Raw genomic sequence first — 15209 nt, forward strand, 5'->3', positions numbered from 1 at the left:
TGGGTCATCCTGTTTGGTTCAGGAGATACATTGCAAAATACATTATTCGCTTATGGCAGAAAGTGAAATGACCGCCAAGGCCAGCAGAAGCGTTTTTGCATGGCTGCATTTCTGAAAATTGACGTTTTGTAATAGTAACAAACTCATAATGCAGATTGGCTACTGCCAATGTTATAGGCTACTATTATGCAGGCATTAGGCCAACTATGAATATATTTTTTTACATTTTTGTGTTTTACTTATATATATATATATATATATATTGACCTTTTTATTAATTACCAGCTCATTCTGTCCTACTGTTCCAAGCAGCTTTAAGCCGGCAGCTGTCAGGGCTCACAGGGGGACAGCTGGGAAATAATTGCAACTTTTTTTTTCAGTCTACGTGAATGACAATAAGCACATATCGCAAGCTTCAAACTAATTAACACTAATTAAATCACGTGACCCCCTCACGTGTTTTATATGTTTAATTAGTGTTAATTAGTTTAAAGCTTGCTGCGTCCTCTTCAAGACCACGAGAGCTTCGCTACTTGTGCTTATTGTCGTTGTGCCCCCGTGTCAGAGAAAGGACGTGGTATTTCTGAGATCAAACTCATATGGGCTAAATATCTAAATCCTAAGGAGATGGATTATCATTGTGCAAAACTGTGTTTGATTATTTTACTTTTTGCCGTCACGGCTCAGCCGCAGAAGACAACCCCGCCGGAGCAGCTCGCCCTGCCCAGCGTCAGCTGCTCTGCTCGAAGGCTAAGAGCTGTCTTTGGCCCGCAGGTTAAAAGTAATATACATGTTAAAGGTGAGAGCGCGTTCTTTGTTATTAATTTTTCCAACTTAGATGGATCATGGCAAACAAGGTTGTAATCATTTTAGTAGCTACGAAGTGCAAATTCCTGAATGTTCACGTTTAAACATTTTGAATTGAATCCATTAATATTGCGTGTGCTTGGTTGTCTTAGACATTTCAGGGGCCAGGATCCCACTGCTTCAAACTGAGGAATACTGTGGAGTGAGACTGGTCCGAGAGAGAAACCAGAACCTCAACCTCTTCAGCACATATGACAGCTGCTATGCACAGATTGAGGTAAATTAAGGGACTGTATGGAAGTTATTGGGTGGCCTGAACATTGTGTTTAAAAAGCAAAGGCCTCTCCTTGACTAAAGGGGAAATTACAAAACTTTCAACACAATACCTGTAAGTTACAAATGGGGTTGCAAAATTGTGGGAATTTTCAAAGTTTGAACCTTTCCATGGGAATAAACTGGCAATTTTTAATATTGCTTGTTATGATATGGTTAGTCTATAACTGGGAACTTAAATGTTGGGGGGGGGAACCCATCTTGCAGCATAATCTTGTTTAAAAATTCATCAATGACCTGCATGCAGTAATTTGCATAGGCTACTACATACTTGCCAACATTTACTTTTAATATACGGGAGTGGGGCCCACTAGTTCTTGATAGGCTGGAAACCATAGACGGCGCTGATTTTATAATTTCACATTGGATTAAAATTATGTTAAACCTCTATGTAATATGTGGTGCATAGTCTCAATTGACTTGTCTAAAACCTTCCACTGGTAAACCAAAGGAAACCATATAGGCCCTACTACCTTTTCTAGGTAGAGTAAATCAAATGCAGCATGCTAGCTACCTTCATATGTTAAGCTAAAGGTCAATGGTTTGGGCTACTACTTGGCCTACTGCAGGGCTATTGAGGCCACACCCACTGCACAGTATTTCTAGAACTACATCCCATCGAAGTTTCCAAATTGGAATGGTTTCAGAAATTCCCCAGCTAAACTTTCCATGGAAAGTTTCCAGAAATCTACTGGAAAATGTTCACCCCTTTGCAACCCTGGTTACAAAACACAATTTATTGGTAGAAATGGTCAAACCTTTTATTGAAATGGAGTTTTTTTTTTTTTTTTTTTTTTTAAGTTGTCAGCCCCAAACCCAATATTGCAAATGTTCCTATTTTCTGTACATTGAGGTCTACAGAAGGAGAATATACACATGCACAGAGTTTGTGTGCACCTGTAAATGCAAAAATGGTGTGTATGGCTTCACATCCAAATTGTGGTGATCTTTGGTCCTCAGGGCAGCAAAGTGGTCATCCCTTTGGAGGTACAGCTGACAGGAGAGGATCGTTGGTTCAGGGTAGATGTCAGCTGTCCCCTGATGACAAAACGCAGTGAGAAGACTCAACTTGTCCCAACACGTGAGTGGAGGCATTGACCCAGTAATTGTATATCTGAAATCAGTGCTCATTTTGTATCCGTTTCCATCATTCAAAACTTCAACTGTTAAATTTCCCTTTGGAGCCTGGTTGGGAGTTCTGAAGAACTTCTTTTCCCACAAGCGATGCCGTGGGGTGATATTACAGGGCGTGTACAACACATGGTGTTTTGGCTGTTTTTTACTGTGCCAGGTTAGAACACTAAACACGTGACTCTTTTCCAGCGCTACCTGGAAATTGTGACGCAGAAAAAGCTCTACGAGTAGATTGTGGCCACCAAAGCATTTCTCGCGATGCCTGCTACAAACTGGGATGCTGCTACGACACGGACGATTTAAACTGCTACTACAAACTCAATGGTAGTATTGGCATTAGTCTTGGCATGTAAAGTACTGTTTACATGGAAGGAATTTTGTGATGAGGTACCATAGAATTGGCCTTTTTTCTTTTATTTCTGTGTGAAGTACATCATTTATCTCTTGACCTCTCCCTGCAGCCTGCTCTCTGGATGGCTACTTTGTGTTCTCAGTAAAGGCCACAGAACAGCCCATCGATCCCAGCAGCCTCATAGTCAAAGATCAGCCACAGTGTTCCCCTGTGATCACCACCCCAGACACGGCAGTTTTCAAGATTGGAGTCATGGACTGTGGCGCAAAAATGAAGGTAATGCTACTTGTCAAGCGTTGGATTCCAACATAAGATGTCTAGCATTTGGACAAAAGAATATTTTCTCGCTGAAATGTCTGTTCCACTAAAGCTTTCCTTTTATTGCATATATTGGCTGCAAGTAGTTCATACATATTTGCTTGACTCTGAATCCTTTCTTCTCTGCTTGGCTTTGAGGTGGAAGGAGACATTACTATCTATGAGGTGGAAGTGGAGGAGCTGCGTACTAAAAAAAGTATAACCAGACATTCTCCATTTAGGTGAGTTCTCTGTACACTGCTGTAAGCTGATGGCTCTGACAGTGATTTTTGGGTAAAAGTATACTGGTGGTGACATGAGTCTGGGGGTTTTAGTCTGAAGGTCCAGTGTGAATATGAGGCATCGAAACAGGCATCGAAACGGGCATCGAAACAGGCATCAAAACCAGAATCAAAACAGCCTGCCCCAGACTTGCGGTCCTTGTATGCAGTGACCAACCCACCGCCTGTGGCTGCACTGGGAACTATGAGATTGCAGATGAGAATAGCCAAAGGTACTAAAAATGGAGAGCAGTATGGAATCACTCATTGCATTGGGTTAAGTCTTTAGAACTAATAGTTTGTTCCACTAGATGCATCCTTCACATCCTTCTTTCCTGAGGACCAACTTCCACTGACCTTGCCGGTGCGCAACGCTGCATATGTGGAAATTTCAATTGCCCAGCCGTCCCCAGACCCCACGCTTTCCCTGCGTGTACGGGATTGCTTTGCCTACCCTTCATCTAGACACTCTGTGTGGACACTTCTCTATGATGGGTAACGTGGAAGAAAAATTACAGCGTCAACTTAAGATGAAGTTATGTTCGAAGGCTGAGCACTTGACTGTTTGTCCCCCTGGATAGATGTCCCAACCCTCTGGATGACATGAGAAGCTCCATCCCTGTGGACAACCGGGGGAAGACCACCTCCCACTCCCAAGTCAGGAGGTTCGATGTCAAGACTTTTGCCTTCTTGGACCCTAATACCGGCCATCCAAGTATGGAGGAGGTAAGGTTAACCCATCCGCAAATGATATAAATCAATATAAAATGATATCTAAACGTGTATCTCTGCACACATGTGTAATCTCTTAGATTTACTTCTTCTGTTGGGTGGAAATCTGCACAGAGGATGTTGACTGTGCACAGAAATGTGCCATCATTAGTGAGTAGATTAATGTGTGGTTTTTGGGTTTTTTGGGGGCGGGGGGTTTCTGTGCTGGATATGCAGTAAACGTTTGCCTCTCCTCTCACAGCATCAGAGGAGGGGCCGAGACGGAGAAGAGAGGCAATAACTGAGACCGACCAGATCCAGCTGGTCTCTTTAGGGCCACTGGTGCTGGGACAGAACAGCACTGAACTAGAGGACAATCCATGTGTGAAACAGAAGACGAGTAAGTCCTGCTCAGTACAAGACTATTATGTGATTGTATCAATGGCAATACTTAAATGTTTCTCTGTTCCTCAGTGTTTCAGGTGACAGTGTATGTTCTCTCTGGTGTTGGCGGTGCCCTGCTATTGATCCTGCTGTTCACGGTTTGTTTAAGCATCAGAAAGAGGCAGAAGGCAGTAGCAAAGACACCTTGTGAAGTACAAGGTGACAGTGAACAATCTCAATAAAACCTTTCAGTCTGTGATATGCATTTCAACTTGTCTTTTGTACTTTGATTTTGGTTGATCATAAACTCAAAAGCTGTGGTCATTCATGGCTTTCATTCTTGTAACATCAAGGCCAAAACACTGGTTTGAATGGTTCCTAAAGAGTTTTTGTAATGGTCCATATCCAAGACGTTCCACCTGAGGGATTGTTCTGGTTCAGGGTACTAAAGTATAATCAGTTTTTCGTTTTAAACCAAAAAATGGTCGATTTTTGGTTTCAAAGCAAAAATGGAAAAACAAAATTATGAGCTCAGTTTTCTCGTTTTTCCAATGTCCATACAAATTAAAAATTAACTGGAAAACTCCTCGTTTTTCAACGTGTTTTTTTTTGTTCATTTTTCTGTTTTTAACCCAAGAGCGAGAATATGGGCTCATTTTTATAATGTGCATAATCATTGAAAATCTGATGGAACACAGGTCTCGTTTATAATGTTATTTTGGTCTTACGTGTTAAGTCAAAAGTTGACTAAAACCCATGCGCTCTGGACAGGAAGTAACATTAATGTGTCCAAATAAAAGCATGAGAGCTGTAATAACTGCCAGAAGAACGAGGCACTTTATGAATACATTGTTTCCCTGTAGCTTGTCAGATTAGGCTAAAGTTAGCTATTTAGGGTTATATAAAGTATTTTAACTTTTAAAATCACATGAAATCTACATTCATCTAATTAGCCTATGTGTGGCAGTTAACTAGTTAGGCTACTCTAATCTTCAACCAGCCAGTAAAAAGGCATCTATATATACATACTCATACCACATTGGTCTGTAGTATTCTCTCTACTGCAGTACTTTTACAGGGATATATTTATATGTAGTACCATAATGATACATGTATCACCTATTTTGTACTACAATATTTAATGATTGTATGAATGATGACACAGTGAAACTATGGGTAGCTTGTGTGTGGGTGATCTAAAGTAATGTTTCCATGGTATTTCACAATAAATTTGCTTTGTGAACCAGTGTGCAAGATTTATTTAAAGATATGAATGCACAATGCAATGTTTTGAACATTGGACAGCCTGGGTTACAAGTGATGACCGTTTTGAGTTTTGTGTCTAGAGTTTTGAAAAATGACAAGGTTCTGAAATTACTAGCAAAGTGATTGTAAAAAACGTAAATATTGTAGTACAAAATAGGTGATATATTTTTCATTATGGTACTACATGTAAATACATCCCTCTACAAGTACTGCAGTAGTAGAGAGAGTACTACAGAAACAGTGGAATCACTGAAAAAAAATCTAAAACGTATTGATGAAAAGAAAATACAGTACAATCACAATATAAATTTATTTGAATCAAAGCAAAAATGGAAAAGAAAAGACAGTACTGTAAAATATCAAGTGTTCCTCAACTTGCTTGTAAAGCAAAACAGAGAAGTGATTACTGTATTCTACATCTTCATCAACTCTGTCTTGTGGATTTGGCCACAGGTTCTCATCTACATTGCAATTAGCCAAACTTCTTGGAAAAAACCTTCGGACATGGCAAACAATGTGGTATGAGTATATATGTATATGTATATATACAGTATATATATATATATATATATATATATATATATAGTATATCTCAATCATCAGTAACAAGTTGGCAGAATTGGACAAGCAATTCCAAGGGCCTGCATCTATACGGTGCAGTACTGTCAATACAGTAAATAGTCTTAAAGGTGGTACATGGGACCATAGAAACTGTGTCTGCTGAACAGTAGTACATTACAGTAAAGTTGGTACATGAGACCATAGAAATGGTGTCTGATAAACAGTAGTACATTACAGTAGTAGTACATGAGACCATAGAAACAGTGTCTGATAAACAGTAGTACATTACAGTAGTAGTACATGAGACCATAGAAACGGTGTATGATAAACAGTGGTACATTACAGTAGTAGTACATGAGACCATAGAAACAGTGTCTGATAAACAGTAGTACATTACAGTAGTAGTACATGAGACCATAGAAACAGTGTCTGATAAACAGTAGTACATTACAGTAGTAGTACATGAGACCATAGAAACAGTGTCTGATAAACAGTAGTACATTACAGTAGTAGTACATGAGACCATAGAAACGGTGTATGATAAACAGTGGTACATTACAGTAGTAGTACATGAGACCATAGAAACAGTGTCTGATAAACAGTAGTACATTACAGTAAAGAAGGATGATGAAATATTACATCCGTAGATCATGTAGTCTAATTGGTTCATGCTCCACGCTAACTGGTGACAATCAATCTCGTTATCTTGAAACTTTCATGATCTAAACATGGAATATTGTCTGTCTGTTTCCATACAACTATGCATTAAGAGTAATGCAACATTTACTTTTCAGTTTGAGCAGTTGTATTGAAAGTTATATAATTGTAATGAAATGAATAGACAATCATCTGAAATGTAATGTGTACTACTTTGATGTTAAGTTGTGTCATATTGAACAGGTGATCTCTGTTAAATTAACATATGATCTTAAGTTTATATGTATTGTATCCAAGCAATTGAAAAAAAGTGTTAGAGTTTTGAAAATTGTGCATTTTGATCATTGGTTGTGACTTTTGTGTCTAGAGTTATGACAAATGACATCAAGGTTCTGAAACTAGTGCCAAAGTGATTGTAAAACACTGTAATGGCAGTTAAGTTGGTCAACCATGTCATGAATATTCTGCAGAGTTGCAATAAAAAGAAGCCTTTTCATTTATGTGGTCAAGTGGTTTAGCCCTTGTGTTGTCTTATAAATTGGGTCATTATAAATGTTATTGGCATAACAAAATTGACCATTTCATAAAGCATGAAGTAATGTATCACTCAATTGTGGGTTACCCCTTTTATCTAACTTCATTCCACTCATTAATTTTACACTTATTTTTTTGCATTCATGGTCAACAGACCTCATTTACATTAATTATACCTAATTTCTCAGTAAAATGAGCATATACGATTAGTTGTTTTGGATTATAACAGACTGGTATATTCAATTCCATTTTATTTATAGAATCAAATCATAACAGGAGTTATCTCAGGACACTTTACAGATAGAGTAGGTTTAGACCACATGTATAATTAATTATAACCCAACAATTCCAGTGATTCCCCTCAAGAGTATGCATAAATGCTTAAAAGTGACAGTGTGAAGAAACCTTGGACAGACCCAGGCTCTTGGTAGGTAGGTGTGTGTGTGTGTGTGTGTGTGTGTGTGCATGCACATACTTGTAAATATGCATGTGTCCTATGTGTTTATCTTCTGTAAAGCTCAATAGTGCCCTATTACACTACCAGGTCAAAATTTGCCCGGGAAGACCATAACTGCTATAAAATTGAATAAAACACCCCAAATTGTATGAAATTTGTGAATATTAATTTACTTGCGAAGAGCATGGAAGGGAACAATGCATGTTATTTTTGGTTAATTTGGTTGAAAGAAACCCATATTTCTTATAAGAAATTTTGAAAACAGGACACATTTAACACGAAGACAACACAAGTGTTAGATGCCTTTTTACTGGCTGGTTGAAGATTAGAGTATACTAGTCAATAACTGCCACACATAGGCTAATTAGATGAATGTAGATTTCATGTGATTTTAAATTTATTATTAAATAATTAAATACTTTATATAACCCTAAATAGCTAACTTTAGCCTAATCTGACAAGCTACAAGGAAACAATGTATTCATAAAGTGCCTCGTTCTTCTGGCAGTTATTACAGCTCTCATGCTTTTATTTTGACACGTTAATGTTACTTCCTGTCCAGAGCGCATGGGTTTTAGTCAACTTTTGACTTAACACGTAAGACCAAAATAACATTATAAACGAGACCTGTGTTCCATCAGATTTTCAGTGATTATGGACATTTTAAAAATGAGCCCATATTCTCGCTCTTGGGTTAAAACGGAAAAATGAATAACAAAAATACAACAGTTGAAAAACGAGCAGTTTTCCAGTTAATTTTTAATTTGTATGGACATTGGAAAAACGAGAAAACGGAGCTCATAATTTTGTTTTTCCATTTTTGGTTTGAAACCAAAAACGAAACATCGGCCCGTTTTTTTGTTTTTTCGTTTTTGGTTTAAAACGAAAAACGGATTATACTTTAGTACCCTGACCTAGTCATGTTTTGTGCCGTAATCATGGGGAGAGAGCTGGTAGGCCCCTTTAGGGTCCCTGAAGGTGTGAAAATGACCTGGCAAAGTATGTAGAGTTTCTGACTTACCACTTTCTTCTATGGTACAAAAGCAACTGTGCCTTCCATCATCTTCATGCATGACAATGCACCATCTGCAAAGAATACCTCATGTCACCACCCTGTGTCATAGGCTGCTATGGGCATGAAAGGAGAGAAACTCATGGTGTGGCCCCTATCCTCCCCTGACCTCAACCCTATTGAGAACCTTTGGAGCATCCTCAAGCAAAAGATCGGAGGGTGGGGAGCAGTTTGTATCAAAACGGCAGCTCTGGGAGGCTGTTCTGACATCCTGCAAAGAAATTCAAGCAGAAACTCTCCATAAACTCCCAAGTTCAATGGATGCAAGAATTGTGAAGGTGATATCAAAGAAGGGCTCCTATGTTAACATGTAACTTGTCCCGTTAAGATGTGCTTGATTGAAATAGCTTTTGCTTTTAGTAAATATGACCTAATGCTGCAAATTCAGCAAATGACCATTTTCAGTTCTTTCCAAACTATAAAATGGTTTTAAACTGTTGTGCGTAATAATGTGGAACAATGCATTTTGAGTTTATTTTAAATAAAAAAAAAAAGTTTTCATTGGGTGAAATTCAATTTATACCCTAACGGTTGGTGACTTGAAAATGATCATTTGCATCGACTATTTAGGAAAATCAGTAATTTGGAAGACGCTGTAAACCAGAGCACGTTTTTCCTCCCACCCTGGAAGGCTGTGTGGACTAGCCAGACACAGCGCCGCGGAGGTGGAGGGTCTGGCAATGCAAGACTAGTTATTTTTTTAATAATACTTGAATTGGCATTGGTACTTTGTCCTGCCGGTCACCTTTTTAATCAAAAGCTTTCTACCAACAACTATTTCCCAAATGTCCTTCGTCTCTTGTGATGTGCTGGTAATTCAATAATGATGAAAGTAAGTCACTCAGAATAATGTTTATTGACACAAAAAGGGTCAGGGTTATAATGTAACTAAAACACACAAAAGCAGTGAAATGAAGAAAGGAAAATCAGGGTTGTTGACTCAGTAAGGTTTGAACTTTCTCTGTGCCCTCAACAGAGCTATTCTCTGTTTATCCTCCTCGAATTTCTTCCGTAGGTCAGCAATATCTGAAAGAAAGAGCGAAAAAAATAAATTAATAATAAAGGCAATTTGTTTTTGCAAAGCTTGATGGCTTCTCTTTCTCCTTCAGCAAACATCGAGGACAAATTCTGGCCTACAGACAGTCTATATCCATGACTTTCCACTTCCCGGATTGCTCCGATGCCGCCGGATGTCCCTCTTTTCGGCCGGATGTCCATCACCTTCCTCTTTCTTTGTGTTGCAATTTTAAACTCCGGTGGATTTGTGAGGACTATGGTTAACTGCTCCTCAGATCTCTGCAGGGTAAATCCAGACAGCTAGCTAGACTATCTGTCCTGTTCTGTTGTACGACTTACAGACGAGCGTTATCGGGGGGAAATCTGCGTGCATATGGTGACGCAAAAGTGTGTGAAATGCGATCCACCAAGTCTGCGCGCCTGCGTGGAACCTTCCTTCTACTCGTCTCCCTCTCCTCGCGCAACGCAAACAACAAAAGCTGACAACTTTGTCTGGACAGATGAGGAGGTGGAGTTATTGCTCCAAACAATGCACACACAGACACAAAGACCAGAGACAGACAGACAGACAGACAGACAGACAGACAGACAGACATAAAGACCAGAGACAGACAGAAAGACAGACATAAAGACCAGAGACAGACAGACAGACAGAAAGACCAGAGACAGACAGACAGACATAAAGAAGACCAGACAGACAGACAGACAGACAGACAGACAGACCAGAGACAGACAGACATAAAGACCAGAGACAGACAGACAGACAGACAGACAGACATAAAGACCAGAGACAGACAGAAATACAGACACAAAGACCAGAGACAGACAGACAGACAGACATAAAGACCAGAGACAGACAGACAGACAGACAGACAGAAAGACCAGAGACAGACAGACAGACAGACAGACAGACCAGAGACAGACAGACATAAAGACCAGAGACAGACAGACAGACAGACAGACAGACAGACCAGAGACAGACAGACATAAAGACCAGAGACAGACAGACAGACAGACAGACCAGAGACAGACAGACAGACAGACAGACAGACAGACAGATATAAAGACCAGAGACAGACAGACAGACAGACAGACATAAAGACCAGAGACAGACAGACAGACAGACAGACAGACATAAAGACCAGAGACAGACAGAAAGACAGACATAAAGACCAGAGACAGACAGACAGAAAGACCAGAGACAGACAGACAGACAGACCAGAGACAGACAGACATAAAGACCAGAGACAGACAGACAGACAGACAGACAGACATAAAGACCAGAGACAGACAGAAATACAGACACAAAGACCAGAGACAGACAGACAGACAGACATAAAGACCAGAGACAGACAGACAGACAGACAGAAAGACCAGAGACAGACAGACAGACAGACAGACAGACAGACCAGAGACAGACAGACATAAAGACCAGAGACAGACAGACAGACAGACAGACAGACATAAAGACCAGAGACAGACAGACAGACAGACAGACCAGAGACAGACAGACAGACAGACAGACAGACAGATATAAAGACCAGAGACAGACAGACAGACCAGAGACAGACAGACATAAAGACCAGAGACAGACAGACAGACAGACAGACAGACAGACCAGAGACAGACAGACATAAAGACCAGAGACAGACAGACAGACAGACAGACAGACAGACCAGAGACAGACAGACAGACAGACAGATATAAAGACCAGAGACAGACAGACAGACATAAAGACCAGAGACAGACAGACAGACAGACAGACAGACAGACACCGTTTTTACCCTTTAGATTGGAACGCAACAGTGGAGCGTTTTTAAGATTTCCACTCTGGAGGGTGGTTTCAGTTTTTTTGCGTTTTTAAGCCCCAGAAATGCCGTCACCGTCTAAACGATAGGCACATCTGATAAAATATTTGCGTTTTCACCCGTGAGTATATTCGTGTAAACAGGGCCTAAAACAACCTTTGAACGTCCACACGTTCCACCAAAACAAGTTCCTTCCCGAGGCTATTTTGTAGCGGCCCTGTGCCTCCATCCGGCACAATGCGTCACCCATGACGATTTTGATTGGTTTAAAGAAATGCCAATAAGCCAGAGCACGTTTTTTTTTTCCCCCCCATCACGGAATGCTGTGTGGACTAGCCAGACCCTCCTCCGCAGCGCTGTGGAGGAAGGTCTGGCAATGCGAGACTAGCCTCTAAATGACGAATAAACTAAAATCGGCAACTTACGTTCTTTCTGCGTGTTTCTGTGCTGCCAGGTGTAGAAGTTCAGGAGCTCCTTCCTTTTCTTCTTCCTCATCTCCTTCTGTAGAGTCCTCTCATTGGCTGCCTCGCTGTGGGGGCGGCCCTTGGTGCCCTTGGATCCTCTTGTGACTTTCACCCAGCCCTCTTCATCCTCTTGTTGCTGCTCTGCCTCCTTCCTCTGCCTCTCCGCTTCCTGTGACAGAAACGACAACACGTTGAAGTCCCGCGGACTAGATGGGCGTGTAACGCTGGAGGAAGAGCTGCAGAATTCTCACCTCCTCTTTCCGCTTGTCGTAGCCTTCCATAAAGGAGTCGACTATGTGTTGCAGTTTGTCCGGGTTAATAAAAGACTCCGTGTACTGCTGAATCCATTCTGGAGTCAGAAAGAGCAACAAATAACATTAAAAAAAACAATGTAAGACTGTTTTGTTCTGTGTTTGAATATGTTTGATCAACAAGAATCTGGCTCACGCTGAAACTGCGATACTACAGTAGATTCATATTTAAAAACTTGTATTAATAAAAATGAATGCATCACTGTAGCGTCACTCACTCTGCACTCCTGTCTTCACTGGACGCTGCTCTGTGCAGACCACCAAAGAGACATCGTGTGGGTGTGATTTAGCTGCTCTTAAACTGGAGGAGTTTTCGAACACAACGTAGCCGACTCTAAAACCCTGGAAAGGACAAACAGGAGACGCAAAAGGTTAAATATGAATGACGTGAAATATACGGTACAGATGTAACAAGTACAGTTCATTTTTGTTCATGGTGTCCCGGCGGAAAGAGCTCAGCAGCAATGCAAAGCAAAAGCAAAGCCAACCTGTTTTGCAACAGGTTTAAAGAACCTGGACAGCTTGGGTCCAGAGTCCTGGAAGGAGCCCGGGTGGTCCCTCAACTCCACGGACTGAACACAGCCAAACTGGGAGAACAACTCTTTGACAACACCCTGAAAGACAAACAGCAGGGCAGGAATGACAATGATAATTAATTGCATTTTGTTTTGTGATTAAGAATTTATTAAAAATCCTGGGCCCTGTAGAAAGCCATTCTTTATTTGCCCAACGTGGCATCGTGACTTTGCGTAAACATACACGCCACTTTGGGTGCGTTTTACCCATCCGCGGACTTACATCCCTTTATGCTTCTCGCAAGGCCGAAAATTCACTCGTAGTGTAGGTCAATGGCGGGCGAACTGCGTTGATAAACACGCTAAAATGCGATTATTCGTCTTGATAACACGCCAAAATGGCATACGAATTGGCGTGTCAGTCTGATGTGCCCCTCCCCGCATCCACAGCTATTCATTCTAGCATCTTTTTGGGCCCTCCTCACATGAGGACCCTGAGCACTCAGATACAGTATTAGGGGACCACTAAGGTCTATATAAAAGAGACTTCAGATACAGTATTAGGGGATCACTAAGGTCTATATAAAAGAGACTTCAGATACAGTATTAGGGGACCACTAAGGTCTATATAAAAGAGACTTCAGATACAGTATTAGGGGACCACTAAGGTCTATATAAAAGAGACTTCAGATACAGTATTAGGGGACCACTAAGGTCTATATAAAGAGACTTCAGATACAGTATTAGGGGACCACTAAGGTCTATATAAAGATACTTCAGATACAGTATTAGGGGACCACTAAGGTCTATATAAAGAGACTTCAGATACAGTATTAGGGGACCACTAAGGTCTATATAAAGAAACTTCAGATACAGTATTAGGGGACCACTAAGGTCTATATAAAGAGACTTCAGATACAGTATTAGGGGACCACTAAGGTCTATATAAAAGAGACTTCAGATACAGTATTAGAGGACCACTAAGGTCTATATAAAAGAGACTACAGATACAGTATTAGGGGACCTCTAAGGTCTATATAAAGAGACTTTAGATACAGTATTAGGGGACCACTAAGGTCTATATAAAAGAGACTTCAGATACAGTATTAGGGGACCACTAAGGTCTATATAAAAGAGACTTCAGATACAGTATTAGGGGACCACAAAGGTCTATATAAAAGAGACTACAGATACAGTATTAGGGGACCACAAAGGTCTATATAAAAGAGACTTCAGATACAGTATTAGGGGACCACTAAGGTCTTTATAAAAGCATCCAAAGAGCACCACGTCATGGGACCTTTAAGAACAATACATAACAGGGAATAAGTTCTAAGATGTATAAGTTATGACCACAGTCCAGATTGTGTAGGAGGGCTAATATATTAGTAGTTAGCTGTTGATTGGGTCATAGCTCCATTTAAAGTGTACCTCTGAGCAGTACGGGGGGATGTTGAGAACGAACAGAGTCCGGTCCAGCGGCCTGTGGGAACTCTTCTCTGCTCGGACTTTGTGCTCTTTGACATAGAGCTTGTGCTGTGCGACGCTGTCGGAACTGAACTGTAGGGACAGCACTGCGAAGAGAGACGGGACAAAGATCAGCTCATCACTCGGTAAAGGGACTCTGATAAGTAGTAATCACCAATCAAGAAAAACGAGACCAGAACAAGTTCTGTTCGAGGATAAATCAGTATTATAGCAAAAGATTTACGTTAATATTATTAGTTTAGTCGATTTGTACCTGTAAATCCTCCCGGAATAATACAAGGCTGGCCACTGGCATGTTTCTTCTTGGACGGCGCCATCTTGGTGTGACCTTTCACACCGGAAGTGTAACTAAAACCAAGAACGTAGATGATGTTTTTTTTTCTTCCTTTTCAAATAAATGCAAATAGTTTTATGTTTACGGACTGTGATGACTGAATATTTGTAAATTGAATTCTAAATAATAATAAAAAATACACATAACTCAAATCACATAACAATTTTAACAAAAAATATATTTACCAGTGACATATTTCAAGGATTTCCAAATACAGCCATTTCTCTAAACATGTTTTATTACTTTGTGTATATTTTACATACACATTGCAAAACGTAGTTTATTACCATTTTCAGCAAAACCATAAAGGTTTTACAAAAAGTAAATGTGAAGAAATCTGCTGCTAAAATGACATTCCCAGTAGTTGTTAATTATTTAATGTATATTTTTTGAACTTTTAGTTTAACTTTGAACTATCACCTAGAG

The 15209-nt window shown here is 40.2% G+C and overlaps 2 protein-coding genes across 2 annotated transcripts; one reads left to right on the forward strand and one right to left on the reverse strand.

The window, feature by feature from the left end:
• Nucleotides 1–493: 493 nt before the first annotated feature.
• On the forward strand, nt 494–4558 carry LOC114569630 (zona pellucida sperm-binding protein 4). Its single transcript, XM_028599587.1, has 12 exons — nt 494–799; nt 960–1084; nt 2101–2221; nt 2464–2598; nt 2736–2902; nt 3083–3165; nt 3259–3437; nt 3516–3699; nt 3786–3930; nt 4017–4086; nt 4178–4315; nt 4390–4558. The coding sequence occupies exons 1-12, from the start codon at nt 628–630 to the stop codon at nt 4539–4541; spliced, it is 1671 nt and encodes a 556-aa protein (XP_028455388.1). The 5' UTR covers nt 494–627; the 3' UTR covers nt 4542–4558.
• A 5124-nt stretch (nt 4559–9682) lies between these two features.
• Nucleotides 9683–14792, reverse strand: rrp7a (ribosomal RNA processing 7 homolog A). Its single transcript, XM_028600223.1, has 7 exons — nt 14703–14792; nt 14393–14535; nt 12935–13060; nt 12665–12788; nt 12387–12484; nt 12097–12304; nt 9683–9872 (listed from the first exon to the last, which is right to left on the reverse strand). The coding sequence occupies exons 1-7, from the start codon at nt 14764–14766 to the stop codon at nt 9787–9789; spliced, it is 849 nt and encodes a 282-aa protein (XP_028456024.1). The 5' UTR covers nt 14767–14792; the 3' UTR covers nt 9683–9786.
• Nucleotides 14793–15209: the final 417 nt, after the last annotated feature.

The sequence above is a fragment of the Perca flavescens genome, chromosome 15, assembly GCF_004354835.1.
Source record: "Perca flavescens isolate YP-PL-M2 chromosome 15, PFLA_1.0, whole genome shotgun sequence".
NCBI lineage: Eukaryota > Metazoa > Chordata > Actinopteri > Perciformes > Percidae > Perca > Perca flavescens.